The following is a 16763-nucleotide window of genomic DNA, read 5'->3' as shown; positions in this document are numbered from 1 at the left end:
TGCACAACTTTCCTAAAAGCATGCACCTGTCACCATGTGAGGTCCCCTCTAAAGCACCACCCCTTGTCCTGTTCCCAAAGCTGTCTGGTGGGGAGGAGCCTGTCAGCCCCAGTTGCTTCCTTCAGTCCCTTCTGGAATTCTGGTGAATGTATTTTTTCCTACCTTGTTAGTTAGGCTGTAAACCCTGAAGACATGTAGAGATGCTATGTGTTAGTGTAGCTAAGAACCTGTTCAACTTGTACCTTCCATGTGGAACCTTTAAAAAAAAATTCATTCCTGAGGAAGCCCAGGGAGCTCATATCCCAAATGAGCATCATTATATGTGGTAACACAGGTATTGGGTTCTACTTGCAAAATGATCGCTAACTTGGTAAATGTCTATAGAGGCAGGATTTGCTAAGGATTGTTGAATCAATTCTTTCATTGGTCTTCTTTCACAAGTATGTTTTCCCACACATATTAACTTTGTTATGTTTCAGTGCTTAGTCACAAGAACCTAATCAAGGTATGTCTTGCAAAACTCTTTAAGAGGCCAAGAGAGAGGGGCAGAGTTAAGAAAATCAAAATGTTTATGAGAATGAGGTTTAACTCTGTGGCTGAGGACTTGCAAAGCATGAAGATAATGGGACCCTTCATTCTCAAAATAGTGACATATTATCTACAGCTACAGATCCATTCTAAAGGAGATCGGTCCTGGGTGTTCTTTGGAAGGAATGATGCTAAAGCTGAAACTCCAGTACTTTGGCCGCCTCATGCGAAGAGTTGACTCATTGGAAAATACTGTGATGCTGGGAGGGATTGGGGGCAGGAGGAGAAGGGGACAACAGAGGATGAGATGGCTGGATGGCATCACCGACTCGATGGATGTGAATCTGAGTGAACTCTGGGAGTTGGTGATGGATAGGGAGGGCTGGCGTGCTGCAATTCATGGGGTCGCAAAGAGTCAGACACAACTGAGCGACTGAACTGAACTGAACAGATTCTTTATTGAGAATAAAGATCCTTGGTACTTAGGATAAAAAAGAAAATCAGAAATGCCTGTATCACAGGGAACCTGTATTGCTGATCTCAGCTCCTTGTAGCTTAAAATGAGTGAATTGCAGAAGGACACACAGAAGTTGCTGTCTGACCTCATGTTTTATTGTGTCTACTCTAAGTGGCAGCCCATCCCAGTGTGCTTGCCTGGAGAATCCCAGGGACGGGGGAGCCGGTGGGCTGCCGCCTATGGGGTCGCACAGAGTCAGACACGACTGAAGTGACTTAACAGCAGCAGCAGCATAGGAACAGTAAAGGCTGCATCGTTTCAATCTTTTAAATCCTTAGCCAGTGTCTTTCAATTTCAGGTTAGGTCATGTAGAATGTAACTCTGCAAATAGAGATTCTAGAGATGTGGATGCAGGGAGAGCACAGAAGGAGAAAGTCGTGTTGAGTCGCCATTCAACAAGCCAGCTCATGTTATTTATGAGATGATTATCTAGGGGTATTTACGTGATACCGTTTTCTCTTCTTTTAGACATAATGCTACCATCCTTACAAGCACCTTCGTCCATTCATTCAACATTAGTCTGTTTGCACTACCATAACAACGTAGCACAGACCAGCATGGAGGGGGTGGCTTATAAACAACAGGCATTTCATTTATTTCTTGCAGTTCTGAAGGCAGGGAAATCCAAGATCAAGGTAGGGCCAGATCTGATGTCTGATGAGGGCCAGCTTCCTGGTTCACAGACAGTCGTCTTTTCTCTGTGTCCTCTTATGGCCAAAGCAATAAAGGGGCTCCCTGGGGCTTCTTTCATTAGGGCACTAATCTCACTCATGAGGGCTCCGCCTATGAGACCTGATTACTCCCCAAAGCCCCCACCTCCTGGGTGTTAGGATGTGACACAAATTTTAGAGAGACACAAACATTCAGACACAAACACAGCCATATTCAACAAGTATTTGCCCAGTGCTTGCTTGCTTCTGCCAGAGCTGGGAATACGTAGATGACCTAGCCCTTGAGAGGCTCATAGTCTAGAGAAGGAGATGCTCATGTGAACAGATATTTTGAAGCAGAGTGACAAACGCAGTAATAGTTGTTTGTTGTTCAGCCGCTAAGTCATGTCTGACACTGTGCGACCCTGTGGACTGCAGCATGCCACACTTGGCTGTCCTTCACTGTCTCCTGGAGTTTGCTCAAAGTCACGTCCACTGAGTCGGTGATGCCATCTAACCATCTCATCTCTCATCCTCTGCCACCTCCTTTGCCGTTTGCCTTCAGTCTTTCCCAGCATCAGGCTCTTTTCCAGTGAGTCAGCTCCGACGGACACAATAGCTCTGAGGAGGGGTCCCTAATGCTCTCTGGAGAAGCCAACCAAGTTTCCACATAAGTCAGAATGTTGCTCTGGGAGGAGGAAGAAGAATGTTCCAGGCAGAGAAATCAGGATGTGCAAAGGCAGAGAGAAGTTCCATGTGGAATGGAACATGAAAATCAAATGAATACCTTCAAATCAGTTAATTAAAAGATCGGATACTCATGAGGCTGAAATTGCTGGTAAAGGTGACATCTTTGGAATATTTCAAACTTTGATTTATTGAAACTACTTACATTGTTCTACCACCTCCTGCACACACACACATGCACCACACACACACGCACCACACACACACACACATGCACCACACACGCACACACATGCACCACACACACACACATGCACCACACACACACACATGCACCACACACACACACATACACACACACGCACAAACACACACGTGTACATTGTGGAATATGCCAAGCCTTCAGTGGCTATCATTTCAAAGAAATTCATTTGTCACCTTAACAAATACTGGCTGAGCACCTAAGTATGTAATGGGTCTAGTCTCAAGGATTTGGCATTCCCGTCGGAGAGATGGATAATAAACCAGTAAACAAATAGTGTACAGGCTATTTCTCTGTGGAAAGTGCTATGAAGAAAAGCAAATAGGGTGGTGAGCCCCGTGGTGATTGTGCATCACCACTTTAGCCTTCAGAGGAGGTGATACGTGAGTCCAGACCTAAAAGATAGGGTAGAGCCATCCATCCCAAGAGGTGAGGAAAGAGCATTTCTGGCAGAGGGAACAGTAAGTGCGAGGACTCTAAAGTGAGCACAGGCTGTGCATGGTCAAGGAACAGAAGGAAGATTTGTGTGGTGAGGGTTCAGTGGGGTAGAAGGAGAAGGTGTGTGCAATGAAGCTGGAGATCTTCTGAGGACCAAATCATTCAAGGCTTTGAAGGTCAAGGTAAAGACTGGAGTTTCATTCCCAAAACATGAGAAGCCACTGAGGAGTTCTATATGGGAGGAAATAATGATCTACTTTTTCAATTCATTTGTGTCAAAAAACATTCATCATAAAACAAAAAAAATCAAATTGAACCTCATCAAAAATATGCTAATCAAAGACACTATTAAGAATATGAACACATAAACCTTAGACTGGGAGAAAGATTGGCAGTCCTGTGTCTGATAAAGAACTTATATCCAGAATATATGAGGAACAATGAACTCTCCCCTCCCTGAGAAAGACAATGGCAAAAGACTTGAAGTTCACAAACAAGACTGACAGATGGAATCAGGAAAATGAAAATTGAAAGCACAATGAGATGCCGTATCGCGCCTACCAGAAGAGTGAAAACCAATTGATGCCATAAACTTTTTGGCATCAAAAGAAATTCCCAATGCACTGCAGATAGATGGATAAAGTGGGACAGCCACATTGGAAAACTGTGTGGCAGTTTCTAATAAAGTTATGCACATACCTACCCTTGACCCAACAATTCCAAACACAGGTATTTACCCAAGAAAAATGAAAACATGTTCACAAAGAAAGAAAAACATACAAGCATGTTCTTTGCAGTTTTTACTTCATAATGACTATTAATAGAAGAATGGATAAACTATGGTATATTCATACAATGGAGTAGTATTCAGCAATAAAAAAGAATGAGTTACTGATATACACAATATGTGTGAATCTCAAAAATATGTGTGAATCTTCTTTTAAGCAAAAGAAGACAGACAGAGAAGAGCACATATTGTATGAAGTCCAAGAACAGATAGTACTGATGTATGTTGACAGAAATAAAGAAGTAGTTGCCTAGGAGGAGGGGCAGTACAGTTCAGTTCAGTTGCTCAGTCATGTCCAACTCTTTGTGACCCCATAGGCCACAGCACGCCAGGCTCCCCTGTCCATCACTAACTCCCAGAGTTTACTCAAACTCATGTCCATCGAGTCGGTGATGCCATCCAACCATCTCATCCTCTATCGTCCCCTTCTCCTCCAGCCTTCAATCTTTCCCAGCCTCAGGGTCTTTTCCAGTGAGTCGGCTCTTCGCATCACGTGGCCAAAGTATTGGAGTTTTAGCTTCAGCATCAGTCCTTCCAATGAACACCCAGGACTGATCTCCTTTAGGATGGACTGGTTGGATCTCCTTGCAGTCCAAGGGACTCTTCAGAAGTCTTCTCCAACACCACAGTTCAAAAGCATCAATTCTTCGGCGCTCAGCCTTCTTCACAGTCCAACTCTCACATCCATGCATGACCACTGGAAAAACCATAGCCTTGACTAGATGGACCTTTGTTGGCAAAGTAATATCTCTGCTTTTCAATATGCTATCTAGGTTGGTCATAACTTCCCTTCCAAGGAGGAAGCGTCTTTTAATTTCATGGCTGCAGTCACCAACTGCACCAGTTTTGGAGCCCCCAAAAATGAAGTCTGGCACTGTTTCCCCGTATATTTGACATGAAGTGATGGGACCAGATGCCATGATCTTCATTTTCTGAATGTTGCACTTTAAGCCAACTTTTTCACTCTCCTCTTTCACTTTCATCAAGAGACACTTTAGTTCTTCTTTGATTTCTGCCATAAGAGTGGGTGTCATTTGCATATCTGAGGTTATTGATATTTCTCCCAACAATCTTGATTCCAGCTTGTGCTTCTTCCAGCCCAGATTTTGTGTGATGTGTTCTGCATATAAGTTAAATAAGCAGGGTGACATTATACAGCCTTGATGTACTCCTTTCTCGATTTGGAACCAGTCTGTTGTTCCATGTCCAGTTCTAACCGTTGCTTCCTGACCTGCATACAGATTTCTCAGGAGGCAGGCAAGGTGGTCTGGTATACCCATCTCTTGAAGAATTTTCCACGGTTTATTGTGATCCACACAGCCAAAGGCTTTGGCGTAGTCAATAAGCAGCAGTAAATGGTTTTCTGGAACACTGTTGCTTTTTCAATGATCCAGTGAATGTTGGCAATTTGATCTCCACTTCTTCTGCCTTTTCTAAATCCAGCTTGAACATCTGGAAGTTCACAGTTCACATACTATTGAAGCATGGCTTGGAGAATTTTGAGCCTTACTTTGCTAGCATGTGAGATGAGTACAATCGTGCAGTAGTTGGAACAATCTTGGCATTGCCTTTCTTTGGAATTGGAAGGAAAACTGACCTTTTCCAGTCCTGTGACCACTGCTGAGTTTTCCAAATTTGCTTGCATATTGAGTGCAGCACTTTCACAGCATCATCTTTTAGGATTTGAAGTAACTGGAATTCCATCACCTCCATTAACTTTGTTCGTACTAATGCTTCCTAAGACCCACTTGACTTCACATTCCAGGATGTCTGGCTCTAGGTGAGTGACCACATCATTATGGTAATCTGGGTCATGATGACCTTTTTTGTATAGTTCTTCTGTGTATTCTTGCCACCTCTTCTTAATATCTTCTGCTTATGTTAGGTCCATAACATTTCTGTCCTTTATTGTGCCCATCTTTGCATGAAATGTTCCCTTGGTATCTCTTAATTTTCTTGAAGAGATCTCTAGTCTTTTCCACTCTATTATTTTCCTCTGTTTCTTTGCATTAGTCACTGAAGAAGGCTTTCTTCTCTCTCCGTGCTATTCTTTGGAACTCTGCACTCAGATGGGTATATCTTTCCTTTTCTCCTTTGTCTTTAGCTTCTCCTCTTTTCTCAGCTATTTGTAAGGCCTCCTCAGACAACCATTTTGCATTTTTGCATTTCTTTTTGTTGGGGATGGTCTTGCTCACTGCCTCTTGTACAATATCATAAACCTCAGTCCATAGTTCTTCAGGCACTCTATCAGATCTAATCCCTTGAATGTATTTGTCATTTCCACTGTATAATCATAAGGGATTTGATTTAGGTCTTCCATTCACAAAGTAGTGGTTTTCCCTGCTTCTTCAATTTAAGTCTGAATTTGGCAATAATGAGTTCATGATCTGAGCCGCAGTCAGCTCCCAGTCTTGTTTTTGCTGACTGTATGGAGCTTCTCCATCTTTGGTTGCAAAGAATGTAATCACTCTGATTTTGGTGTTGACCATCTGGTAATGTCCATGTGCAGAGTCTTCTCTTGTGTTGTTGGAAGACGGTATTTGCTATGACCAGTGTGTTCTTTTGGCAAAACTCTGTTAGCTTTTAACCTGCTTCATAGATGAGAGGACACTTTGTGAGTGATGAAATGTATATACCTTGCTCTGGATCATGGTTACCTAAGTACATACAATTGTGAAAACTCATAGAACTGCATGTTTGACATATGAGCATTTTTTCTTATATGAATTATAACTCAATAAGAAGAGGTGTATTTATTAAAAGAAATGCATGTATGTCTTGCCTTAAACTGTCTTGCCTTTATGAAATCTGACATAGAGTTAGTTATGGCATCAGACATACTGGGTTCCAGTCCAGCTGCAGGACCTCGGAGAAGTCACATAGCTTCTTTCCATTTCAACCTCTGCAAGTAAAAATAATCTAAATCACAAGATGGCTATGAGAATTGGATGGAAAATTGATGTTAAAGTGTTTAACTCAGTACCTATCACCTGGAAACTTCTCAATAAACTTAGCTATTTCTAAAAAATGTTTTAAATAAACTGTAGGGCACCTAAAAATGTGTACTGTTCTGCTTTGCAAATGATATGCAACTTAGGACAAAATTCCAAAATGAAAAGGAAGGACTGGAAAAGTTAAGCTAAAGGTATAGGTGTTCTCCGTGGAGCAGCCAGTGGACACAGCTGGCAGCAATTTCTTACTTGTGATTATTACAAGATAATCTGGTACTTTCTGTGATCATACACAAATCTGTCATCGTCATGTCCAACTTTATCTTTTTATCCAGTGTCAAAAGGGAAAGGAAAGGCTGCTTGGAATGAGGACTAAAAGGAAAACAAACCATGATTATTGGAGGTGGTCAGCTTCAGCTTTTTTAAAGGAAACTCCTGTTTTCACAGAGGGCTCTATGGCAAATTATTTATTCAGCTTCAGGTCTCATCTGAAGTTTAAATTAAGAATTAGTGGAGAAGTAAGAATGGAATTCAAATGTATCTTGAACCTGTCTGCTTAATCCCTGCTCCATGCTAAATCATCTTTCGTCTCTCTCAGTCTGATCCACTTTTGAGAAAGAGAATGCATTAGGGCATCCCCGGAGAGACCCTCCTCTCTTGTCCTCTTGGCTCTGCTTGGAGAGTCTTGAGAAGCCGGCCCACTGCACAGAGTTTCTCCTCCTTCTCTGGGACTTTTCTGGCAGACCTAGCTGGCCTGAGACAACCCCTTTCCTAGGCTGTATGTCTTGCCTTGAACTGTCAAGGGGCCTTTGTGAAATGTGAGGTAGTATTTTGAAAGAGTTAGATTTGGCATCAGACACACTGGGTTCCAGTCCAGCTATAGGACCAAGGGCTCCATCTTGGCTGTAATAACCCCCCGCAGTTATGACAACGAGCTAGTCAAGGGAAAATGAGATAAAGGACCCCTTCACCCCACCTGATGGCAGATTCTCTGTGTGCTGCTCAGAGAGCCCGACGGGCAGCTAACCAGAAAGCAGCTCGTGGTGGTCTTTGGCCGGGTTGTCCCCAGCCCATCCTCCCTTCTCCTCTGGCGGCCATCTGTGACATTCCTTTTCTTTCTGCAGAGACTTTCTGGGAGCTTGGCAACTGGACTCATTGTTCTGCCACGTGCGGCCACTTGGGAGCCCAAGTTCAGAGACCCCAGTGCCTGATGGCCAACGGGCAGGAAGTGAGCGAGGCCTTCTGTGACCAGCTCCGCAAGCCACGGGCTGCGTTCCAGCCCTGTAACATCCGGGACTGCCCCCCAAGGTGTGTGCAGTCACTCTTCTCTCCTTGCTACCAGTGTTTGACTTGTTTTAAAATGCATAGTAATTTGGACTGAATATCTCAGCCACTAAGATTTGTTTTATGTGGACTATACTAGGTGCTCAGCAAAGTAGTTTATGTGGATCACTTCAGTGTCACCTGTCAAGTCAATATTGTTCATTTTCTTTTTTAAAAACTTTATTTTATTTTATTTTTTTGTTATGCTACACCATGTAACCAACCAGGGATTGAACAAAGTCCCGTGCACCAGAAGCTCAGAGTCTTAACCGCTGGACCTCCAGGGATGTCTCCAGTGTTGTTCATACTCTATTGAACAGTTGGAAAAACTCGCCTAGGCCACACAGTTGTGAGTGCCAGAATTCAAATCGGGTTAGTCTGAACAGAGCTTCTGGTCTTAATTGCCACTCTCACCTGCTCCCTGCACTCACAATGTACCTTAAGAGCACAGGGAAGTTGGCTTCATGGGTTCACCTCAGAGATATGGCAGTAGGCCAGCATCACAAGAGGCACTCATGAAAAGCACCATTCCTTACCCCCACGGGTGGTGTTGTTATTCAGTCGCCTGTCGTGTCTGACTCTTTGTGACTCCATAGACTGCAGCACGCCAGGCCTCCTTGCCCCTCACCATCTCTTGGAGTTTGCCCAAGTTCATGTTCATTGCATTGGTGATGCTGTCTAGCCATCTCATCCTCTAATGCCCTCTTGTCCTTCTGCCCTACATCTTTCCCAGCATCAGGGACTTTTCCAGTGAGTCATCTGTTCTCATCAGGTGACCAAAATGCTGGAGCTTCAGCTTTAGCATTAGTCCCTCCAGTGAATATTCAGGTTGATCTCCCTAAAGATTGACTGGTTTGATATACTTGCTGTCCAAAGGACTTTCAGGAGTCTTCCCCAGCACCACAGTTCAAAGGCATCCTCACTTCTTTGGTGTTCTGCCTTCTTCGTGGCCCAGCGCTCACAACTGTACATGCCCGCTGGGAAGACCACAGTCTTGACTATACGGACCTTTGTTGGCAGAGTAGTAATGTCTCTGCTTTTCAACACACTGTCGAGGTTTCTCATCACTTTCCTGGCAAGAAGCAGTCGTCTTCTGATTGCATGGCTGCAGTCACCATCCGCAGTGATTGTGGAGCCCAAGAAGAGGAAATCTGTCACTACTTCCACCTTTTCCCCTTCTATTTGCCATGCAGAAATGCAGCCGGATGCCATGGTCTTAGGTTTTTTTTGCTATGTAGTCTTAAGCTGGCTCTTTCACTCTGTTCCTTCACCCTCATCAAGAGGCTCTTTAGTTCCTCTTCACTTTCTGCCATTAGAGTGGTATCATCTGCATCTCCAGGGGTAAAGCCATTAATAACCTTTCGATATCATAGATGACACAAATCAATAGTTTTAAATGTATCCAAAATCGAACTCATAATCTCCACCAAATCTGATCTGCCCCTAGTTCATGTTTCAGATCACAATGACTACATCGAAAGCTACCCACCCCCCCTTTCCTCTCACTTCCACCCATTCCTGTTCGTTTCCCACTGTTCCCAATGTCTTTGTCATTCCTCACAGGGGCCACGACAGGAGCCTCCTGAGTTTTGTCTCCTCTCTAGAGTGCCTCGTCCACTCTATAAGCAGAAACATCTTTTATTTATTTTTTATTGGAGGATAGTTGCTTTATGATGTCTTTCTACTGTACAGCAGAGTTAATCAGTCACATGTATACATACATGCCCTCTTCTTTGGATTTCTTTCCCATTTAGGTCACTACAGGACACTAAGTAGAGTTCCCTGTGCGATACAGCAGGTTTTCATTAGTTATCTGTTTTATACAGAGTAGTGTACATATGTCAATCCCAGTCTCCCAATTCATCTTCCCAGATGGCAATAATGGTAAAGAATCTGCCTCCCAATGCAGGAGCTGCAGGAGACTGGTTCTATCCCTGGGTTGGTAAGATCCTCTGGGGGAGGAGATAGCAACCTCTCCAGTATTCTTGCTTGGAAAATCCCATGGACAGAGGAGCCCAGTGGGCTACACCCCATGGGGTCATAAGAATCAGACAAGTCTGAGCAACCAAACAACAACAAGGAGCACACAGGTGCTACCTCCTTTTTTCTTCCCTTTGGTTTCCATGAGTTGAAAATCACCTTTCCAAAATTTCCACCTAATTTTGCCCCAGCTCTGCTCTCTCAGGCCACACAGCTGATGGCTCTAACATCCCTGAGGATGACTTTGTCCCGCCCCGATGCTGTTGTCTCTACATGGTGATTCTGTTGCTTCTGAGTGAAAGGAAATCTGAGAGTATGGCTGCGAGTTATTGTGCTGCTGCCCACTCCCAGAGACACGTGTCGGCCCTGAAACAGTCATAATGCTAGGATGGGCTTTCTCTTTGGAAGACAGTCCCCATAGGTTCTGACCCACTAAGCTCCTGTAGTTTTTGTTCTTAGGTGGCTCACAGGCGCGTGGTCAGAGTGCTCTGTGTCTTGTGGTGAAGGATTCCGCAGTCGGCAAGTGACATGTAAGCGCACAAGAGCCAATGGAACGGTGCAGGCATTGCCACCGAGAGTGTGCATCCTCAGAGACAGGCCTCTGGGGAGAAGACCGTGTTCCAGTCACCCCTGTGTTCAAGGGCTCTTCGAACAAGGGAACCAGGTAACGCTGACAAACCTAGTATTTAAAAATCATCCAGTCCCTGTGGTCAAACCCACACATCCAAAAAGGGGCTTCCCCTGGCAGTGCAGTGTTAGGACTTTGCCTTCCAATGCAAGGGATGTGGGCTCCATCCCTGGTCGGGGAGCTAAGATGCCACACGCCATGAGGCCAAAACATAAAACGAGCAATATCGTAACAGAGCCCCACCCGCCAGGGCCCTCCCCACAGCGGAGAGGAGAGCACAGACTCCTGCAGGACATTCAGGAAACTCATCTGCACAGGGCGCCGACCACACCGCACACCAGTGGTTCTCTTCTATCCTAGACCTCCTGGTCAATTTAACACAGGCTGCAGAGGTCAAAAGTTCCCCTCAGCCCTTCTGAAAGTGTTCAGTATTGTCAGTGTGGGAGAATAATGTACGCTTTCTGCACTTCTGCCCTGGGGTGCAGCAGTTGTTGCTCTTGAGAATCATTGTGCTAATTCTTAGGTCATTAACTCCAAGTCCTACATGACTATACACTTTCTCTAACTGGAGAGGATGCAAAACAGAGGGAGATACATCTTTCTGGAGAAATAAAGTTAATTAAAACTATGAGGAACCAAGGAGTTGGCAAAAACTATCCCCTCCACCACCAACATGAAAGGGGGGAGTGTAGGGGAAGGGGCACATGCCCCAGGGGACAGTCCAGTCTGTGAAGTTTCACCCAGTGGTGGAGGAGGGGCAGCTGGGTCAGGGTGGCGCCTCTTCTGGTCCCCAGGCATCTCCAGACCATCCTCTGAGCTGGCCAGGGCTCCTGATGGCCGTGGAGGTGCTGGATTTGAACCCCAATTTCCATTTGACTGGGTCTCAGGGAGCTCGGCAGGGCTGCTTTTGTCTTGGTCAGTCATCCATGGGTTGTTTCTAGGCCTACTTTACTTGTGCGGGTTTTGCTGGGCAGCCCACAACAGCAATGTAATATTATAAACCTCCATATTCTCCCAGCCATGCCCCTCTTTTTCCTGCTGAGGACAAAGGAAGGGGCTGGGGAGTGGACTGCCCGGCTTGGTAGGAGCGTCTGGCGGTGTTGGCCACACTCAGGGGTAGTGGGTTCCCTCTGGGGCTTTGCTGCTAATGTCACGGGTACCGTGGGTGTCTTGGGTGCCACAGGTGCTGCTGGTGTCTGGATGCCACTCTTGTCCGAGGTGCTGCTGGTGTCTTGGGTGTCATGGGTGCCAGTGATGTCACGGGTGCCGCTCTTGCAGTGGGTGCTGCTCTTGCCGTGGGTGTCATGAGTGCTGCTGGTGTCACAGGTGTCACTTGTGCCACGGGTGTCGTGGGTGCCACTGATGTCATGGGAGCTGCTGGTGTCTCGGCTGCCGCTGCTGTCTCGGGTATCACGGGTGCCGCTGGTGTCATGGGTGTCGCGCTTGTCGCGGCTATCACTGATGTCTTGGATGCCGCTGATGTCTCGGATGCTGCTGGTGTGTCGGATGCCACCTGTGCCGCAGATATCACTGGTGCCCCGGGTGTCAGGCATGCGGTGGGTATGGCAGCTGTCGGGGGTGCCATGGGTGGAGGGAGTGGCCCCATGGTCACACCAGGAAGATGGGGTAGGTGGGGGAATGGTAGGGTCAGTGGTCTCGTCTGAATCGTGGATTGTCTCTGGTATCCAAATGGTCTCCCTCAGGAATAGCCAGGATGGTATGATGGTGGGAATCTGAAGGCTTTGAGGCTGAGGTTCTTGGATGGTGAAGTCCTTCATGGCAAGGGAGGGCTTCACAAGGATGGACTGGGGCCCCACCCTGGGTCTCTTCAAGCTCAGACTTTCTGAGCTCTGGCTTTTGGCCCACCTAGAGCCCAGAAGCTTCTGCACTGTTACCTCCGAGTCCTCTTCACAGAGTGGCTGGAGTGGCTCCTTACCCACCTTGACCTATGGATGATGCCGAAGATAGGGTAAAGTAGCTCTGGTTGTCGGGTCAAGGGTCAGCATGCCTGCTATTGATGTTCCTATTTTAGGCAATGGCAAAGGCAATGGCAACCCACTCCAGTACTCTAGCCTGGAAAATCTCAAGGACAGAGGAGCCTGGTAGGCTGCAGTTGATGGGGTCGCAAAGACTCAGACACGACTGAGAGACTTCACTTTCACTTTTCACTTTCATGCATTGGAGAAGGAAATGGCAACCCACTCCAGTGTTCTTGCCTGGAGAATCCCAGGGACAGGGGAGCCTGGTGGGCTGCCATCTATGGGGTGGCACAGAGTCGGACACGACTGAAGCGACCTAGCAGCAGCAGAAAGCTAGAAGTCCAAAATCAAGGTGTTCTTAGGGTTGGTTTCAGTTACTGGCTTGTAGACAACCACCTTCTGATATTATTGTTCTTGCTGAGTCGTTAAGTCATGTCCAGCTCTTTTGCAACCCCATGGACAGGACTGTAGCCTGGCAGGCTCCTCTGTCTCTGTCCTCACATAACCTCTTCTCTCAGTACACACAGAAAAGAGAGAGAGTTCTGAGTGTCTCTTCTACTTCTTACAAAGCCACTTCCTCTCAGACTAAGGCCTCACCCTTTGGCCTCATTTAACTTCTAACCTCCTTAGGACCCTATCTCTAAATATAGTCACATTGGTGGTTAGGACCTCACTGTATAAATTCTGAGGGATATAGTTTGGTCCATAACATTCTGCATTTCCCCCCAAATTTATGTCCTTGTGTCCACAATATACTCACCTCATCTCAACATCCCCAGAATTCTTTTTTAAAAATTAATTTATTTTTTAATTGAAGGATAATTGCTTTCCACAATTTTGTTATTTTCTGTCAAACCTCAACATGAATCAGCCATAGGTATATATATGTCCCCTCCATTTTAAACCTCTGTCCCATCTCCCTCTCCATCCCACCCCTCTAGGTTGATACAGAACCATTGTTTGCGTTCTCAGAGACATACAGTAAATTCCCATTGGCTATCTATTTTACATATGGTAATGTAAGTTTCCATGTTACTCTCTCCATGCATCTCAGCCTCTCCTCCCCTTTCCCCATGTCCATAAGTCTGTTCTCTGTTTCTCCACTGTAGCGCCGCAAATAAATTCTTCAGTACCATTTTTCTAGATTCCATATATATGCTTAAGAATATGATATTTATCTTTCTCTTTCTGACTTACTTCACTCTGTATAATAGGCTCTAGGTTTATCTGCCTCATTAGGATGGATGCAAATGTGTTCCTTTTAGGGCTGAGCAGCTATGGCTTTTCCAGTAGTCATGTATGGATGTGAGAGTTGGACTGTGAAGAAAGCCAAGTGCTGAAGAATTGATGCTTTTAAACTGTGGTGTTGGAGAAGACTCTTGAGAGTCCCCTGGACTGCAAGGAGATCCAACCAGTCCATTCGAAAGGAGATCAGGCCTGGGTGTTCTTTGGAAGGAATGATGCTAAAGCTGAAACTCCAGTACTTTGGACACCTCATGCAGAGAGTTGACTCATTGGAAAAGACTCTGATGCTGGGAGGGGTTGTGGGCAGGAGGAAAAGGGGATGACAGGATGAGATGGCTGGATGGCATCACTGACTTGATGGACGTGAGTCTGAGTGAACTCCGGGAGTTGGTGATGGACAGGGAGGCCTGGCGTGCTGCTGTTCATGGGGTCGCAGAGTCGGACACGACTGAGCAACTGAACTGAACTGAACTGAATATTCCATGTGTATATGTACCACAACTTCTTTATCCATTCTACTGTTGATGGACGTCTAGGTTGCTTCCATGTTCTAGCTGTTGTAAATAGCGCTGCAGCGAACATTGGGGAACGTGTGTCTTTTTCAATTTTGGTTTCCTTAGGGTATATGCCTAGAAGTGGGATTGCTGGGTCATATGGTGGTTTTATTCCTAGTTTTTAAGGAACTGCCATACCATCTTCCATACTGGCTGTATCAATTTACATTCCCACCAACAGTGCAAGAGGGTTCCCTTTTCTACACATCCTCTTCAGCAATTGTTGTTTGCATACTTTTTAATAATGGCCATTCTGACCGGTGTGAGGTGATAATCTCATTGTAGTTTTGATTTGCATTTCTCTAATAACAATCAATATTGAACATCTTTTCATGTGTTTGTTAGCCATCTGTATGTCTTCTTTAGAGAAATGTCTTGTGTGGGTCTTTTGCCCCACGTTTTGATTCAGTGGTTTGTTTTTCTGGTAGTGAGTTATATGTGCTGCTTGTATATTTTGGAAATTAATTGTTTGTCAGTTGTTTCATCTGCTATTATTTTCTGCCATTCTGAGGGTTGTCTTTTCACCTTGCTTGTAGTTTCCTTTGCTGTGCAAAACCTTTCAAGTTTAATCAGACCCACGTGTTTACTTCTGTTTTTATTTCCATTACTCTAGGAGGTGGGTCATGGAGGTTGTTGCTTTGATTTATGTCATCGAGTGTTCTGCCTATGCTTTCCTCTAAGAGTTTTATAGTTTCTGACCTTACATTTAGGTCTTGAATCCATTTTGAGTTTATCTTTGTATATGGTGTTAGGAAATGTTCTAATTTGGTTTTTTTACATCAACATCCTCAGAATTCTTAAACCATTCAAACATCAATTCCAAGTACAAACCTCATTAAAATATCACTTTTTCAGGTACGGATGAGAAGTGACAGACAAAATTAATCCTCGCCGAACCCATAAAGGAAAATACAACATATTGTTGAAACACATAACAGAAAATTTGGATAAGTAAAGGTACTCTGAGTGCTATGAAGGAGCCCATTCCCTTAAATGAACCAGAACACATGCTTCCAATTCAAATTGCCATAGAATTCTTTTCTCAGAACCTCATATGATTTTGACATTCATATGGGAGAGTGAGTGAGGACAAGAGATTTTTAGAAAAACAAATCGATAGGAGGGTAGACTTTCCTAACGTGATGTCGGAGTGTCCTGCAAAACTGCTGTAAGTAAAACAGGGCAACATCAGTGCAGAACACACTGAAGTCGTGCAGTATAAGAAAAGCACAGAAACAGCCCCGTTATAAATGAGTTTAAACCCAAAAGCAGTTAGTCAGAGAGGGAAGAAGAGTTTTTTAAAAATGCACACTATAAAACTACAGAAAGTTTTTTTTAAGGACATTAAAGAATATGTTCATTGCTTCGTTGTGTCCAGTTCTTCGTGACCCCGTGAACTGTAGCCTGCTAGGCTCCTGTACCCGTGGCATCCTCCAGGCATGAATACTAGAGTGGGTAGCCATTCTCTTCTCCAGGGAATCTTCCCGACCTGAGCATCGAACCCTTGTCTTCTGCATTGCAGGTAGATTCTTTACCATCTGAGCCACCAGGGAAGCCTAAGGACTGTTAAAGAAGATCTAAATAAAGGCATTTATTTATGGAAAAGGCACTGTATATGTATGGATCAAAAAACTTAATATTATTCACGTGACAGTAAATTCATCTACACATTCAACACAGTCCCCATCAAAACCCCGGCTTCTTTGCAGAAACTGGCAAGCTGATCCTAAAATTCATATGGAAATGAATGATCCTAAATGGAAATTCATATGGAAATGAATGACCCTAAAATTCATATGGAAATGAATGACCCAAGCTGATCCTAAAATTCATATGGAAATGAATGACCCATATAAATGACCCAAGATAGCCAAAGCAATCTAGAGAAAGAACAAAGTTAGAGGGCTCAGACATGTCAGTTTCAAAACTCACTACAAGACAGTCAAGACAGTGCAGTACTAACATGGGCTTCCTTGGTGGCTCAGCAGTAAAGAACCCACCTGCTAACGAAGGAGACGTGGGTTTGATCCCTGGATCTGCTCACTCCAGTATTCTTGCCTGGGAAATCTCACGAACAGAGGAGTCTGGCAGGCTGCAGTGCACACTGTCCATGGGATCACAGAGTCAGATGTGACTTACTGACTGAACAGCAACATGGTGCTAACCTAGCATAGACACATAGATTGATGAAATTGAATTGAAAGTCTAGAGACAAATCCATATATCTATGTCAG

The 16763-nt window shown here is 44.8% G+C and overlaps 1 protein-coding gene across 4 annotated transcripts in view; it reads left to right on the top strand.

Moving 5' to 3' along the window:
• ADAMTSL3 (ADAMTS like 3) overlaps nucleotides 1-16763 on the top strand; it is a 381800-nt gene that overhangs the window by 341459 nt on the left and 23578 nt on the right. For all 4 annotated transcript variants that reach the window (XM_042242633.1, XM_060408762.1, XM_027957113.2 and 1 more), the window contains 2 exons: nucleotides 7945-8128; nucleotides 10583-10787. In XM_042242633.1, the coding sequence (XP_042098567.1) occupies nucleotides 7945-8128; nucleotides 10583-10787 (389 nt within the window). The remainder of the gene's footprint in view (nucleotides 1-7944; nucleotides 8129-10582; nucleotides 10788-16763) is intronic.

This window comes from Ovis aries, unplaced genomic scaffold (genome assembly GCF_016772045.2).
Source record: "Ovis aries strain OAR_USU_Benz2616 breed Rambouillet unplaced genomic scaffold, ARS-UI_Ramb_v3.0 scaffold_85, whole genome shotgun sequence".
Taxonomy (NCBI): domain Eukaryota; kingdom Metazoa; phylum Chordata; class Mammalia; order Artiodactyla; family Bovidae; genus Ovis; species Ovis aries.
The sequence above is the reverse complement of the archived record's forward strand: the minus strand, read 5'-3'. Positions and strand labels throughout refer to the sequence as shown.